The 15,026-nt window shown below is 36.9% G+C and overlaps 1 protein-coding gene across 1 annotated transcript in view; it reads right to left on the minus strand.

Moving 5' to 3' along the window:
* LOC124172306 overlaps positions 1-15,026 on the minus strand; it is a 49,627-nt gene that overhangs the window by 25,458 nt on the left and 9,143 nt on the right. The window contains exon 3 of the mRNA XM_046551750.1: positions 7,097-7,264. Coding sequence (XP_046407706.1) covers positions 7,097-7,264 — 168 coding nt within the window. The remainder of the gene's footprint in view (positions 1-7,096; positions 7,265-15,026) is intronic.

Consider the following 15,026-nt stretch of genomic DNA (forward strand, 5'->3'; position numbering starts at 1 on the left):
AATGCAGTCACATTAAATTCCTCTTTTTATTTGAAGGTAAATAAATATAATGAAGAGGATAACTTAAGTAGCCAGTTGCATTACTTTGGTGCATCTGTGCAGCCGGCTTGACTGGCCTCTGGTAAAAGAAAATTCTCTAGGGTAATTTCAGCTGTTGCAGCTATTATGTGTGTTGAGTAGCTGCTGTGGATGCTGTAGCAGGCTGTATGTATGTTACACACATAATAATGATCATTCATTCGGGCACCACTTTTTTGCACACAAATATGCAACACATAAAGACAATTTTAGTATACATACTTATTGCTGCATGAATTCGCCAATAGATTAGTAAGCATTCCCTTTAAAATACTGACTCAGCTCACCTTTGAATCCATTGATTGATTCATATACCTTCATTACTTTCATTATTAGTTTATTATTCGTACTTCCACAGCTCAGAATAACATCAAATGAGGGGCAGAGCAGACAGACATTGAGTTGAGTCAACTACTTTTGGGATTCCCACCAGGTCATTTTATCCATGCTGGCCAACGTTTCAGGCTCCGACTCACGGCTCATCCCAAATGCTGCTGAATAGTTTCGTCACATTAAAAAAAAATTCCCTGAGAATGAGCCCAAAGTTGGAGCTTGAAACATACAAAAATATGGATAAATTATCCTCATCAGTGTCCTGAGAAGAGTTTTCCCACATTATCTGCTGGGAAAGCATCAAATAATATTTCCAAAAATTAAATTACTAACCAAAATTTAATCAGTGTAATGCACAATAATTTTGGAATATAAACTGAGAAAAAAATACACATTAGGTGATCAAAAAAGAATGACTAGTAAAATGCTTAGGAATAATTAATGGATGATACTAATGGCAAACAGGAGATTCCATTACAAAAAATAACGTTTTGAAAAATTCTGGTTACAACTTTGAATGCAATGGAAGTTTAAGCAGCATGAACTTCAACAGCAGTGAAAATTTCCAGTTCTAGACCAGAAAGATCAACTGCAGATGACCACTGTGGAGACCAGTCTTTTCAGTCTATACCGTTCACTTCATTTACACTGGTATGGCTAAAAAACTGAGGAATACAAAATCATACAGCACATTTCCCATTAATTGAAATGGAAAAAACACACCCCAACTCTTGTGTTGATTTAGCCAAGTTCAGATCCTACTCTCCGTATTGATAACAACAATGACCTGCATGGGTGCATGAATCTCACGCTAAGTATCATCCAAAATTACTTTGATGCTTCATTTTTCAGTAAACTGGCTTTTGTGGAGTTAGGCGATGTCGAATGTGAGACATTAAAAATTAATCAGTAAACAAAAGTACCACAACAATGGTGCATTGAAATGCATAATTATTTAAAAGTTTTTATAGAATGAAATAACCAGCAAGTTAAGTCATGTTAAAGACCAAAAATTATGTCATGCCTATTTGTAGGGTTTATTTCTTGCTCTACCTGAATTTCAAAATATATTTCAGCTCTTTTCAAATTATGGATAAATTAAGGCTAAATATGTCTTTTTGGATGAAGGGGTGATAAGTGCAGAGCCATTATTTTCTTTTACTGAAATTTGCCAAAGGTGTTTAAGGATCACAATAATTTGCATTGCACAAAAAAACGAATTTATATCACTTCTGATGTAATTTAATTTTGATTGGGATGAATGACAGATGCGTTGAAAAAGTAATGATGGAATTATTAGCAATCAAAATTCGAACAATTTTAAACACCGCCAAAAACGGTCGGCCATCTTGAAATAGAGGTGATGACGAAACAAGCCTGTACGGCTGGCCTGTACCCTCGATCGCTCGATGCCAAGCTGAGCACTCTGCATGCCCACTGGACATTTGCCAAGGTTATTCCTTATTTTGAAATGGCCTATGTTGTGCATGAAGCTTCCGGATGGATCAAGGCGACATAAAATCCATTATTCAAGTTAGGCAGGCAACGTATGTAGTGTACTTGTTGACAGGAATTGAAATTTTTGTATAGCTGCATTTGCAAGGAAACTACCTACGTGCAGTGAACTTTCGGTTTGCCGCTAGTGCAAGTGAACAAAATTTGTGCCCTTAATGTACCCCTGAGTGAATTGATTGCATATAGACGATGAAGTAAAGAGTGAAGCGACTAGTGAAGTGAGTTGTGAATGTAACATCTTCGACGAAATTATTTATTTTTTCCATGGTGGTTCAATCAACCCTATACATTTCGATCTAAGGTATCTAACTATTGCAAAGGATATGTTTCATATTTGAGCTAGTTGTACTTAGCGGATACATCGAACGTATATTAATTTTCATTCGTTTGTTCGCCTCTAAGTTCTATTTGATTTTATTACCTATTGCCAATTCATTTGGAGCATTCGTCAGTGTTTACATTTCACGAAATTCGTTGCGCTGTTGTTTGTTTTGGTCATATTTTGGTTACGGTAATAGTGAAAGTGAAATTCGAAGTTTTTTTATTTTACAATAACTGGTTTAGCTAGTTTAATAATTTGTTTCAGTCTATTCATTTCATTGTCTTCGTAATGTCAATGTAAAATAACGTAAACTGATTTTAAGTCGTTAGTGATGAGTGGTAAGTGAGGTGTGGAGAATCCTTTCGAACTTCAAGGAGTGCAAATTCTATTGTGTGTGCAGAGTGATTGGAAAACCGATTGTCATGTTTTATTAGTGTTTCATAATTGTGTTTTATATTTATTGCGAGCCAAGTTTTTTATTGAATCAGTTGATTTGGAATATACTGATTATACGAATCAAAAAGACAGCTCGAAAAATGTGTGCGTTGTAGTGCTATTTGTGATATGATGAGCAATTAATATGTACAAGTAAGGGTAATTTTGCTTATTATTACTCTTATTAAAGGATAAATTTGGATTTTCTTTAAACACTGGTCTGGCGGCAGACACTGGAGATCTTTTAAAAAAAGTGGAATAACCCTGCTGAGCCACTTCAAACACTGCAGTAGGGCATCTACAGGCTTGTGACGTCACACATCAATTCAAGATGGAAGTAGGGCTTTTTGGCGTAACGTAAAATTTGTCACTGTTGAAAGCCTTCTCTTAACATGTACAATGAAGAAAATAGCGTAATATAACTGTCATTGCTCCTTCTGAAGCACGATCTTTCAATTTCTTAAATAAAAAAAATATGGTGAACAACCCTATTATGTGCATGGATTTTATCACCCTGTATAAAAGTTTAGATGAAATGTCTATTCATTGATCATTTTCCCATGAAATTTGTGTTTGTGTACCATCACCGCTCCGAGTAGCAAATTTTGTGAACCCATGTCACACTTTGCCTGAAGCGACGACATCTGGATTTTAACAAGGAAATCCTAAGGTTCTTGCTTCGTTAACGTGGACAGAATTGTTTCCCCAGACACAAAACGTCACCATTGCCATCAAAAAGTGATGATTGCAATGCAAAAGCTAAAAAAAGTAACTTCGATTTACCAAAGGCTACTACCATGAAGGAAGTTGTAAGTACAAGGTAGGCATAAATAATGAGGACTTAAAGCAAATAACAGGGCAGGTAGCTAGCAAGGTCTTTGTTAGGCACACATAACCATTACATGTGTGTAGTTTGGTGGAAAATTTATATATCAGTGAGCCTAGGAAGAAAAGTTCACCACACTTTATAATTATATAAAATGTATCTAAATATTTTTAACTTTCTTTACCTATAAATAGTCAAGGAGAATGCTACCATTGAATGATTTATGGCACGTAAATATGTGCACAGTAATAATGTCTGATCACATGCAAGTCACATAACAAATTACCATGTTATCATGGAAGAAACTAGATGTATGTTGGAATCAAGGCAGTGATGCCATCTGCCTTGAACTATAACTCCTACTCAAGTAATGAGAATGCAGCTTGGATGCTACCAATGGAGAGTGAAAACAGCATAATAGTCAAACGGATAACATAAAGGAGAGACTATTCCATCCCATAGAAGCTTAATTTATAATGTTATTTGTAGTGAATTATATATTGTTTTAAAAATTACCACAGCAAAACAATAGGTGCAGAGATATTAGTGTTTTCTCGTTATTTGCAATGGGGTGAAGTAAAATGCTTATCATCTGTGAATCCATCTTGAGATAGACTGAATTGCAAGGAGTCTATGATGACATTGTCTCCTTAAGTCAGTTACTAAACAATTTCTAAACAATACTCTAGTAATTTTTTTCTTTCTTATGAGCAAATCAAGATGTTCCATGGAAGAAAGAATTCTTTTCATCAAATATTTGAATCTACTACAGGTATCCCTCACCAAAGACTACATATATGTTCCTAAAAAATGTCATGTTAAGGACATTTTGTGACAGGAAAGAGGCGAATTCCATTCTTGCGGTAAAATTTCCACATTCTGTATCATTGACTGATTTGCTTGCTGGCTGTTTTAGATCTAAGGGCATCGATGTAGTTCACATGGCACAATGACGGAAAAATCCAAGTGATTCAAGATTGCAAACATCCAAAATCTTTGATAAGGCCATTTTACACAGGGAATGGAATTGCTCAAATTATAATGGCATTTATTTCTTATATGGCTAGGAATTGCACAAATGCATGAATAGGATTAGAACAGGGGCTATTTTGCCATCTCACATTCACTCATTCTAGCATGCGTCGTAGCATTTCACTCCTATACAAGACGCAATTTTGACTGTACTTTCGTACACACGTCATATTGTGCTAAAGAACAGGTTGAGGGAGTTCTAAAGCTTCAATCCTGAAACATGAAAAATAGTCTCCTATGGCCATAACGCAAGGATCAAGTGGAAGGACAAAACAAATACTGTGTTGGTTTGCTGGAAGGGAAGAATTCATAGTAGTAACCAACCCCATCATCTCAACCCAAAACCCATTACAAGCACTCAGGTAAGAGGAAGCCTATGCAATGGATGAAGGTACTTTGCCACGGTTTCTTCGGTTGCGACATGTGAACTCACACAACACAAAGGAAACTCCTTTGGTTGAAAGAAGAACATTCACCCAACATAAAGGAAACATATTTTCTTCATGTTACCATTATTTGTATTGTTATCTTTTGTAGATTAAATTACTAAATGAATATGTTGAGTTTTGCTCTTTATTGTACTTTTCTTCCTCATAAAAAAGTTATATGAGGGTTCTGGCTACTTCCTATGTTGAGGTAAAGTAGGAAGATTGATTGAAAAAAAAAAAAGAGTATTCTTGATATTCAGCCATGCGGTAGGAAAGAAAAAAGGCTAGGAAGGAGACAGTACACCATTGGACTCCTCCATGGGATGTATGAGGTTTCTTTCACAATAATGGAGCTGTATTAAAGCTAAGGTCGACCTATATACTTAAGTATGTTAGGGTGGTTAGACATTTTGCCTCATGCTGTGCAACTGATGGTCACAAATAGGGTGACCAGATGTTAGGCTTAATCTGGACATGTCAATTCGGACATGACCTCAATTTTTAAAAATTCTATTAAGAGAACACTTATGTACCTTGACATTTATGTTATTGTATCTGCCTATATATTTTGTTCATTGATGTGCAATTTTTATGCATTTTTTAAATTATTTAATGGTTTAATTAAATGTGTGTTTACTTTTTTCTATGGTCAATCATCTGTGATGTTATACATAAGAATATCGTTCATGGGTTATCGCATAAACAATGAAATGAAATAATGTATTGATGACACCATCATATAAGGTGACCAGACATCTGGGTTGGTCCAGACATGTCATCCTTTGTAGATGCTCATCCGGTGCCTGGGCTGGTTTTTTAAGTATGGGGAAATGTCCTCCTTTTTGAAAATTATGTTATATTAAGTATATTAATCTGTTATTAGCAACTCAGATCTTCTCATAATTTCTACATATTTCTTCAGCCTACCATGGCAAAATACAACTGCAGAAAGGGTATTTTCTCAAATATCATCCTAGTGGACCACCGAGAGAAACCAAATAAACATTTCCTCAGTAAAAATTTAAAAATAGAACTTTTTAAAAATGCAAAAATTGCTTGAAAAAGTAATATACACCAACAAAACACAAAATCACAATGCTGATAATTTCTCATTCTATATTGTGAATTTGCAATTACGTTTCAAGTGTCCCGCTTTCCCTCGATTCATCCTTTCTTTTTTACCCTTTCACACCATGATGTCGGGAGGAGTCAGTGGGCATTTTTATTCATAGAACACCTGCCAGTGGGTACAGTTAGGAGGTTCGTCCGGTATCCAGGCAGATTTTTTAAGAGTAGGAAATTGTCATTAAAAATATAGATTATGAGTATAGGAAATCTTTTAACAGCTACCTTGCTAGCTGGAAAAAATGCAAAAATTGCTTGAAAAAATTAGGTACACAAAATATACATAAAATCATAGGTCTAATAAATTTTTATTAATCTAAATCATCAAATTTCTGCAATTTTTCAAGATGCCTATTTTCTTTTTATCTCACTTTAAACACATTTAGCATGTGTGTTTGTAAATTGGAGCACGTCAATTGACATGCTCTGCCAGACAGGCTTGGAGCCCTTTCCGTACGTAATTAATATCCAATCCAGAGTTCTTCGATCCTGTGTATGACCTTCAGCAAAGATCCCTCTTTCCATCCACGTGTACCATTTGTAAACAGCAGTGTTTGAAGGGAAGGAATGTCGTGGAAAACTCCCTCTATTTTTCTATCTTTTTTTATTGACCGATTCTGATGACTTTCATGAACATCAGGTCAGCATTGAATGTGTTAATAGCTAGCTAGCTAGCGGATACAAATATATAAATTGCTTGAGAAAATTAGATCCACATATATATAGAAAGCCACAGAATTAATTATTTTTATTGATCCAACTTATAAAATCGGCATTATTTTTTATTCTGCCTGCTTTTCCTCTTATCACTTTTTTATAGGGTGCTGTCCTCTTTTTTCACCTCATGGAATCTGGTCTCCATAGTCATACAAGTAAGGGTGACTTCCCCTAGAAATGCATTCAGTTACACTGGGTAAAAGCATTTCGTCATGCAACCTAGTAAATATCTATAAATTAAGGTCATTTAACTAGGGTTTCCCTGTGGATGAGAATAAAACTTACCAATATATTAGCTCTGGATTGATGGGAGTCTGGCACAGGAATGTATATTTCAGTCCTTTGGACTGAGCAAGTGAGATGTGAGGTGCCTTGTATCTCATCTTGAATGAAGTCTTTTGAGTCAGCAGAAGACCCCAACTCGTCATCAGCTGCCTCATCCCCTTGGATACCCTGTGGAGAAAGTAACTACGATAAACTCACCTTTCCTTAGTGTCCACAAATGAAGCATACTCCTTATATTAATGAAATAGGATTTTCAATGTGATATCCAAGCATTTGCGTACAGATTGACATGTCTCTTAATCAATAACTCAAAAGCTAAATAGCTGCTGAGACCAAATTAGGCAGGAGAATACTTGGTATTATCAGTTCACATTGTGGCCGTATTACAACATACATGGGGCAATGAAAGAAAGAAAATAAATGCTTTCAACAGTGTTGTCTTAAAATGTGAATCTTTGACATGGAATATGTTTTTGATTCATTTCTATAGTAATTGACCTACTTTTTATACGTGCTCAAAAACAAACTTGGGGATAGAAGAGGTATGACTCATATGTTGGCCACTTTCTGAGGTGGAAGAGTATGAAATCATCAGCCTGATCCTGGATGAGAGAGTTTTAGAAAAGCCGTAAAGAGGAGGAAACGATGTTCAAATTCACAAAACATCATACAAGAGACAGCAGTCAGAGATACATGGGACCAGTTTCAACAGGCAAGAGAGCAATGTCTGAACAGCCAACGCACTGAATAGTGTACGGCAAAACAAAGAAGATAAACAAGAATCTAATAATTTCTAACAGCTACACATCAATAGGTGGATGAAACCTTAAGAATTTAGGATGTTGTTTAATTTTCAAATCACATCACCCAGAATAGTAAATACAGTTAACACGCTTTTTCAGCTCTAGATTTATGTGTAAAGGCTTTTTGCCAAAGATTTCTGCAAAATTTTGAGAGTAAAACAAAAAAAAATCAAAAACATTAACAAAACAAATTTATTACATTCTGTACTCAAAAGATACCTAATTTCTGACTACATTCTCAAAATTTACTTACAAAGTGGAATACCAATCGATTCCCTGTACAAGCACTTACAAAAACCTTTCCTGAAAAGGTAAACATCTAACAAAATTAACCATCTGAAAAAATATTTACGTTAAAAAAACAGACCTCAAAAATTTTCATAATTATTTTAATACCCAGTGTCAATTCTACACAAAAAAAAACAATTTCCTCAACAACCCCTAAAAATGCAGGATATCATATGGCAAGCCACGATTGTGACAACTGTTACATAGGTTAATCATCTCAGTTAATAAAATATGGTATTTCACCACATAAGCCATCTTTAAAATCAAATAAACAGTGCACATCACATTCAGTGCATATCTTAGCTGGTATTCATAAAAAAACTTAGGAATTTCATAACACCAAAATTTGAAACGGGTCATTCCGTGTGAATTCAACATACCACTCAATGCGACCACGTCAGATTTCTTGCAAATTTGGTGTGGTAGAATGGTAATGGTAAGTGATGGAAAAATACCAATTTGTAGAGGTAAATGATGATTTGACAAAAGCTACAGGTCCACAAATGTTATGAATATGTAGAAATTTCAGGGTGTCTCTCTAAAGGTAAATGACTATAATTCCGGTTCTACTGATGGTAGAAAAACGGAACTAATGCATTTGGAAAGGTAATATTTAGGGCTTTACATTGACATACAACATGGCCTATTTATAATAATTTAAATACTCGAGGTCGTTGACCTTGACCTTGAATATCTCAAAACAATTCAATTTTTTTATAAAAATATATGTTATTGCTCATACATTTTACTACACGCATACAAAATATAAAGATGGCACACTTAAGGCATCATGCCCAAAAAATTATTTGTCTACAGAACTACACTAGCAAAATGCAAGTAGTGCCACTTAAATTTGAAATACCCATTGTTGAACGGTATAGGTCATGGCTATATCATTTCAGTGTTACAGAAAACAATGTGATGGGTAGCATGAATGAAAATACAGTTAAAATTGGTAAAAACCAGGGGTGGTTCCAAAGAGGGGCTACGGGGGCTAATCCTCCTTGGGGTATCCAATTTACACTAGATAAAATGGTAATTTTTTCGGACCCCCTCTGCTGCTGCAAGATTCAGGTCTATGCCTTCACTATTATTGCCACGATGAAAGAGAAAGGAAAGGATAAGGCAGAAAAGCAGATGATAATGAACCACTGAGGAAAGCAATCAGCGCCCATACGCAGAACACACAATCGCTAAGAATACACATAAATCGGAGCGTGAGTGGAAGAATATCATCTGTGAGGGTCCACCAGATGCTGCTCCTAGAGGAAGCATAAGCTGAAAAAATATTGTTGAAAAATACGAGCACACAAACAAAGGCCAAGAGGCACAGAACGAAAGCAGGCAGATATGTCTCATATATACTCACTAAAAGTACATATATGGAAGCTTAAGAGATGGAAATTCTTAATGAAAGATTCGGATGTCTTTGGTCTATCGCGCAGGCTTTAGGCATGGCATTTAGAAGACGCATACAGTGCGTTGCACACGCTGAGAGAGGGACCAGGGGCATTTATAGTCACACTTGAGGGGTTAATATAATAATACTAATTTGCAGTTAACCTAATTACATATTTTCATAATTGAATCAAGCTGTGAGAGACTAATCTGATTAGATTCAGAGAGTTTAATTAAGAGTGATAACACTGGTCGGCATAAAAATCCTCCCACGAGGGTGTACCGGTTAGATTTCGAGATGTTGATTGCGAATATCTCATTAAGAAAGTTCCAGCACGTAAGGCTTTTTTTTGGCAGGGTGGTGTTTCCATAAGCGATTGAAATTTTTTTGACAGACGTATTTTTGGTATTTAATGTGTTTTCCGTGTTTCGAGGGCATAATTCTGAATTTTTATCTTAATCCAAGAACTGTTACTTGGATACATCCCAGTAACATTCTTTTCTCTAGCTGAAAACCCCGGAAACGTACCCCCTCCCCAAGGGTTGCACATATTTATTGTCGTTCTACACTGCATGCACTAACACCTAGGCATTATTGACGGATGAAGGTTTCGTAATCTGCTTTCAATCATTCGTGGTCTCCCTTCTGTCTAGATGACAGACAAAGAAAAAAAGGCGCCAAGACACACACCACATGGTCGAGTGAAACAAATATTTCAGTTTCGAGTTGATCTTGGTGTTACAATATGGTGTTACGCTGTGTCGTAACACCACGCCACGTCCTATATTGTGTTAAACGAACGTACCGAGATCTTGCAACAATTCGATAGATTCATTCTGCTGTAAATGTGTGGAATTGATTTTCAAGGGAAAAAGTAGGCCATTGTCACCGTTCCTGAAGACAGCCTACCATCTGTACTTCAGGTGTAAATTTGGCGACCAGGATCACGTTTGGGCTCCGAAACAAAGTTGTAACTCGTGTGCGCATTCTGTCACAGGATGGTTGAAAGGTACACACATGAACATCGATGCCGTCCGTCGCACCTATGGTTTGGCGCGAGCCCCATGATCATGTTTCAGACAGTTACATCTGCCTGGCCAATATGAAAGGATTCTCAAAAAACATGAAGCATATGATACGGTATCCTAACTTGGATTCCGCGAGGAGACTTGTGAAACATGATTTTTGTCTGCCTGTACCTGTACCACCAGACTCATACAACCTGCTAGGTGTTTCATCCGAAGAAGAACCTGCAGCTTGTGAGGATGTCGCACAATCTACGAGTGCACAGTCAGACCCCAATTACGCTCCAGTGCCGGACATTAATGAACCACTTGTGATGAGTGAGGAAGAGCTGAATGATCTGATCAGCGACTTAGACCTTCCTAAGTCTAATGCTCTGTTGCTTGCATCACGACTTCAACAATGGAATCTACTAAATCAAAATGTCAATATATCGATGTAGAGGAAAAGAGAGATGAACCTAGTTCCTACTTCTACAAAGGATGGTGATTTGGTGTTTTGCAGTGAAATTCCATCGCTTATGGGATAACTGAAGTCGAGCTACAACTCTGAGGATTGGACGCTATTCGTAGATTCCTCTAGGATAAGTCTCAAGGCTGTGTTACTACACAATGGTAATGAAAAGCCATCCATCCCTATCGCTCTTGCTGTAAATATGAAAAAAAAACATACGAGAACATGCGAAATACCTACTGCAGCCAATCAAGTACTAACAGTACCAGTGGTCTGTATGCGCTGACATTAAGGTTATTGCCATCCTCACCGGTTTACAAGGAGGTTACACAAAGCACTGCTGTTTCCTGTGTCACTGGGATAGTCGAGCCAAAGATCAGTACACCATCGCAAAATAGCCGCCAAGGAAGCAACTGGTCCCAAGGGAGATTACCGTGGCTCATTAACGTCTTGCGGATCTGGAGAAAATATTCTCACCACCCCTTCATATCAAATTAGGGCTCATGAAGGTCTTCGTTAAGGCCCTGAACCGGGATGGTGAAGCATTTAATCATCTCAGAATACTATTCCCAAGACTCAGCGAGGCCAAGGAGAAAGAAGGTGTTTTTACGGGACCTCAAATGACAAACTTGTTTAAGGATACATTTGCTTCTAAGCTTTTTGAAAAAGAGAATGAGGCTTTCGAGAGGCCTTTCGAGAAGTGTGCAGTAACTTTCTAGGGAATCATAAGTCACCTGATAACAAAAACACTGTGGACAGGTTAATAACTTCATTTCATCAAATTGAATGTAATATGTTCCTAATGTTACACTTCCTGCATTGCCATCTGGATTTATTCCCTGAAATGTACAGCTTGGAAGAGGTCTCTGACGAACATGGAGAAAGTTTCACCCGCAAATAGCGACCATGGAGAGGCGCTACAGTGGTAAATGGAGTGTGAATATGTTAGCAGACTTCTGTTGGAATGTAACACGCGAGACACCCTGTAGTAATTATAAGAGGAGTAGGAACACCAAGTGACAAGTAAGTTTTAATATTTTAATCTTTATGCAATTTTATTTGCATAATTTATATTGATTTTTAATGATAACGTGAAAATTATTATGGATGGAGAATAGCATCTTTGGGGGACATTGAAAACCCCCCACTCCTCCCTGAAAACTGGTACGTCGTGGAGAAAAACGGGTTACGGATTCAGACTCAGGAGCTTGAAATCTAGAGGAGTCACCTATTTTCGTTCGTGGGAGCGAAAAAAAGTTTCATTTTGCCGATCAGTGCAATAAGACTCATTTACGCTAATTATCTGCTGCTTGTCCCATAGATGTCACTTCAATTGGAACTACAGTGAAGTTCATAAGTGATTTTTAGCACTATTTCTTTCAAGTGAAACGGTGGTTTGTGAAAAATGGCTTTCAAGTCAAAAATGTACAGTTGCAATCCATTTAAAAAAAGAAGGACATGCAAGAGTAAAGAAAAATTCGAGAGATACATCAGGAGTGGATGGCCAATGAATCACGTAACGTATTGATAGGTGGGAAAATTTGCCGTAAATCCCCTAAAAAAATTATCACAGAAGTTGACAGAACATGCAGAAGTAGCCTCTGCTATGCCAGGGATTTCCAAAGAAGATGTAAGTGAAGATGAAATAGCACCTGCTATTGCCCTGGATTATTTAAATAGTAGCCTTACGTGTTTAGGTGAATCTCCTGTGAAAAATAGAGACTTCAAAATGAGAAAATTTACCCAAAAGAAAAATTGAAAAAGGTAGCCTCAGTTTTTGAGCATACTTATGTGGTGCAACCTGAAAAAGAAGAGCGTGTAAAACATGCAGAAAGTGAAATCATAGCCCAGCTCAAAGATAAGTTTCATAGTTTAGATAGTGTCTGTGACAAGGTACAGATTATGACTGTGCTTCCAAAGATCTGGAGTGTTAGGAAAACCATGAGCGATTTTTTGCCTCAGATTACATGGTACGGAGAGCCAACCAATTAGTGGCAGAACATGGTATTTTAGTAACACCAAATCCAAAGCCAGATAAGACATTACGAGAGAAAACAGTTTAATGCGTATGTGACTTTTACTGTGACTATAACATGAGCCGTATGATGCCAGGAAAAAAGGACTTTGTCTGTGAAACAAAATGGGGTTAGACTGCATAAGCAGAAGCAGCTAGTGTTGCACAGTCTTAAGGAAATTTACAGATATTTCAAGGAAACATATCGACATTTAAAAATTGGAATCTCCAAATTTTGTGAATTGCGGCCGAAGATCTGTGTTCTTGCAGATGCTAGTGGAACCCATTCTGTTTGTTTGCATCTCCCACAAGAAATTTTTAGTTAATGTTTGAAGGATGTAAATAAAAGGAGCTAACCAAGCATGTAGAACATATGTTACCATCATACAAGCACTGTTTAGCAGTTGTTAATTGCAATCACGCTCATCCAGCATGATTCTTAGGTGCATGTCCCTATTGTCCAAGTGTAGAAAAACTGAATGATTATCTCTTTGAACTGTTAAGTAGAAATGGCTTAGATGAAGTTTTGTATAATTGTTGCTTAACCACTGGCAGGGCAGTTTTAGAGACATTAACAAAATCAATGGATGATTTACTAGAAGCATTTTCATCCAGTTTTAAGCAGCTAATACCACACTCATTCATAACACAACAGCAGTCACAATTCTTTCAAACTACGAAATAAGAACTCAAAGTGAATGAATCTTGTGGTTTGTGATTTTGCAGAGAATCACTCCTTCATTATTCAAGATGAAGTTCAAGCATTTCACTGGAATAACTCACAGGCCTAAATTCATCCATTCGTGGCTTATTTTGAGACGTTACATCTAATAAAATGTAGAAATATCTGACGCCTTCACCATGATACCGTATGTGTGTATTGTCTCCAGAGCAATTTCATCAATTTCCTGAAATGCCACTTTTCAACTCCAAAGCACATTTATTATTTTTTGGATGGATGCGCTGCCGAATACAAAAATAGAGAGAATTTCATCAATCTGAGCTACCATCAGGAAGACTTTGATGTCACAGCAGAATAGCACATTTTACAATGGCTCATGGCAAATGACTTTGTGTAGGGGTTGTAGGGACCGTAAAAGGACTAGCCACACTTGCAAGCCTCAAGAGACCTTTCAATAACCATATATTGACAGCACGAGAGTTGTTTCAGTGGAGCAAAGTAAATATCCCCTCATGTACCTTCAACTATACACCGACTTCCCATCACGATGAAGACATGGCCATGCTAAAGCAACGTTTCGAAAATACTAGGACGATTCCAGCTACCCATAAACTTCATTGCGTAATACCTATTACAAAAAGGTATGGTGAAGACAAAGGCATATTCCATCTCATCAGAGTGTAGAGAAGAGTCAGTGACAACTATGGTGAGAGAAATGCTGTTTAAAGACATACATGGATTTGTTGCCTGTTTATACAATAATCCATGGTGGGTTGCATATGTCAAACACACTTACCAAGACACTGATGAAGTACAGACCCGATTCTTGCACCCACATGTACCATTTCCATCGTTTGTGTTCCCTACCAAACCAGACAATCATATCCTAAAAAGACATGACATTCTCAAAAGGCTCAATCATTTGACACAAACTGGAAGGATATATGGTCTCCCAGGATCAGTCCTGGTGAACATCAAAAATTTAATATGAAACTTATGAGGTGAGTTGAAGCCTAGTTTTACTGTATTTTCATTTAAGATTCCCATCACATTGTCTTCTGTAGCACTGCAATGACATAGCCATGTGCTACACCATTCAACAATGGACATTACATATTTAAGTGGTACTTCTTGCATTTTGCTTGTGTAGTTCCGTAGACAAATAATTTTTTGGGCATGATGCCTTAAGTGTGCCATCTTAATATTTTGTATGCGTGTAGTAAAATGTTTGAGCAATAACATTTGTTTTTATTAAAAAAATTGAATTG

The sequence above is a fragment of the Ischnura elegans genome (genome assembly GCF_921293095.1).
Source record: "Ischnura elegans chromosome 13 unlocalized genomic scaffold, ioIscEleg1.1 SUPER_13_unloc_1, whole genome shotgun sequence".
Classification (NCBI taxonomy): Eukaryota; Metazoa; Arthropoda; class Insecta; order Odonata; family Coenagrionidae; genus Ischnura; species Ischnura elegans.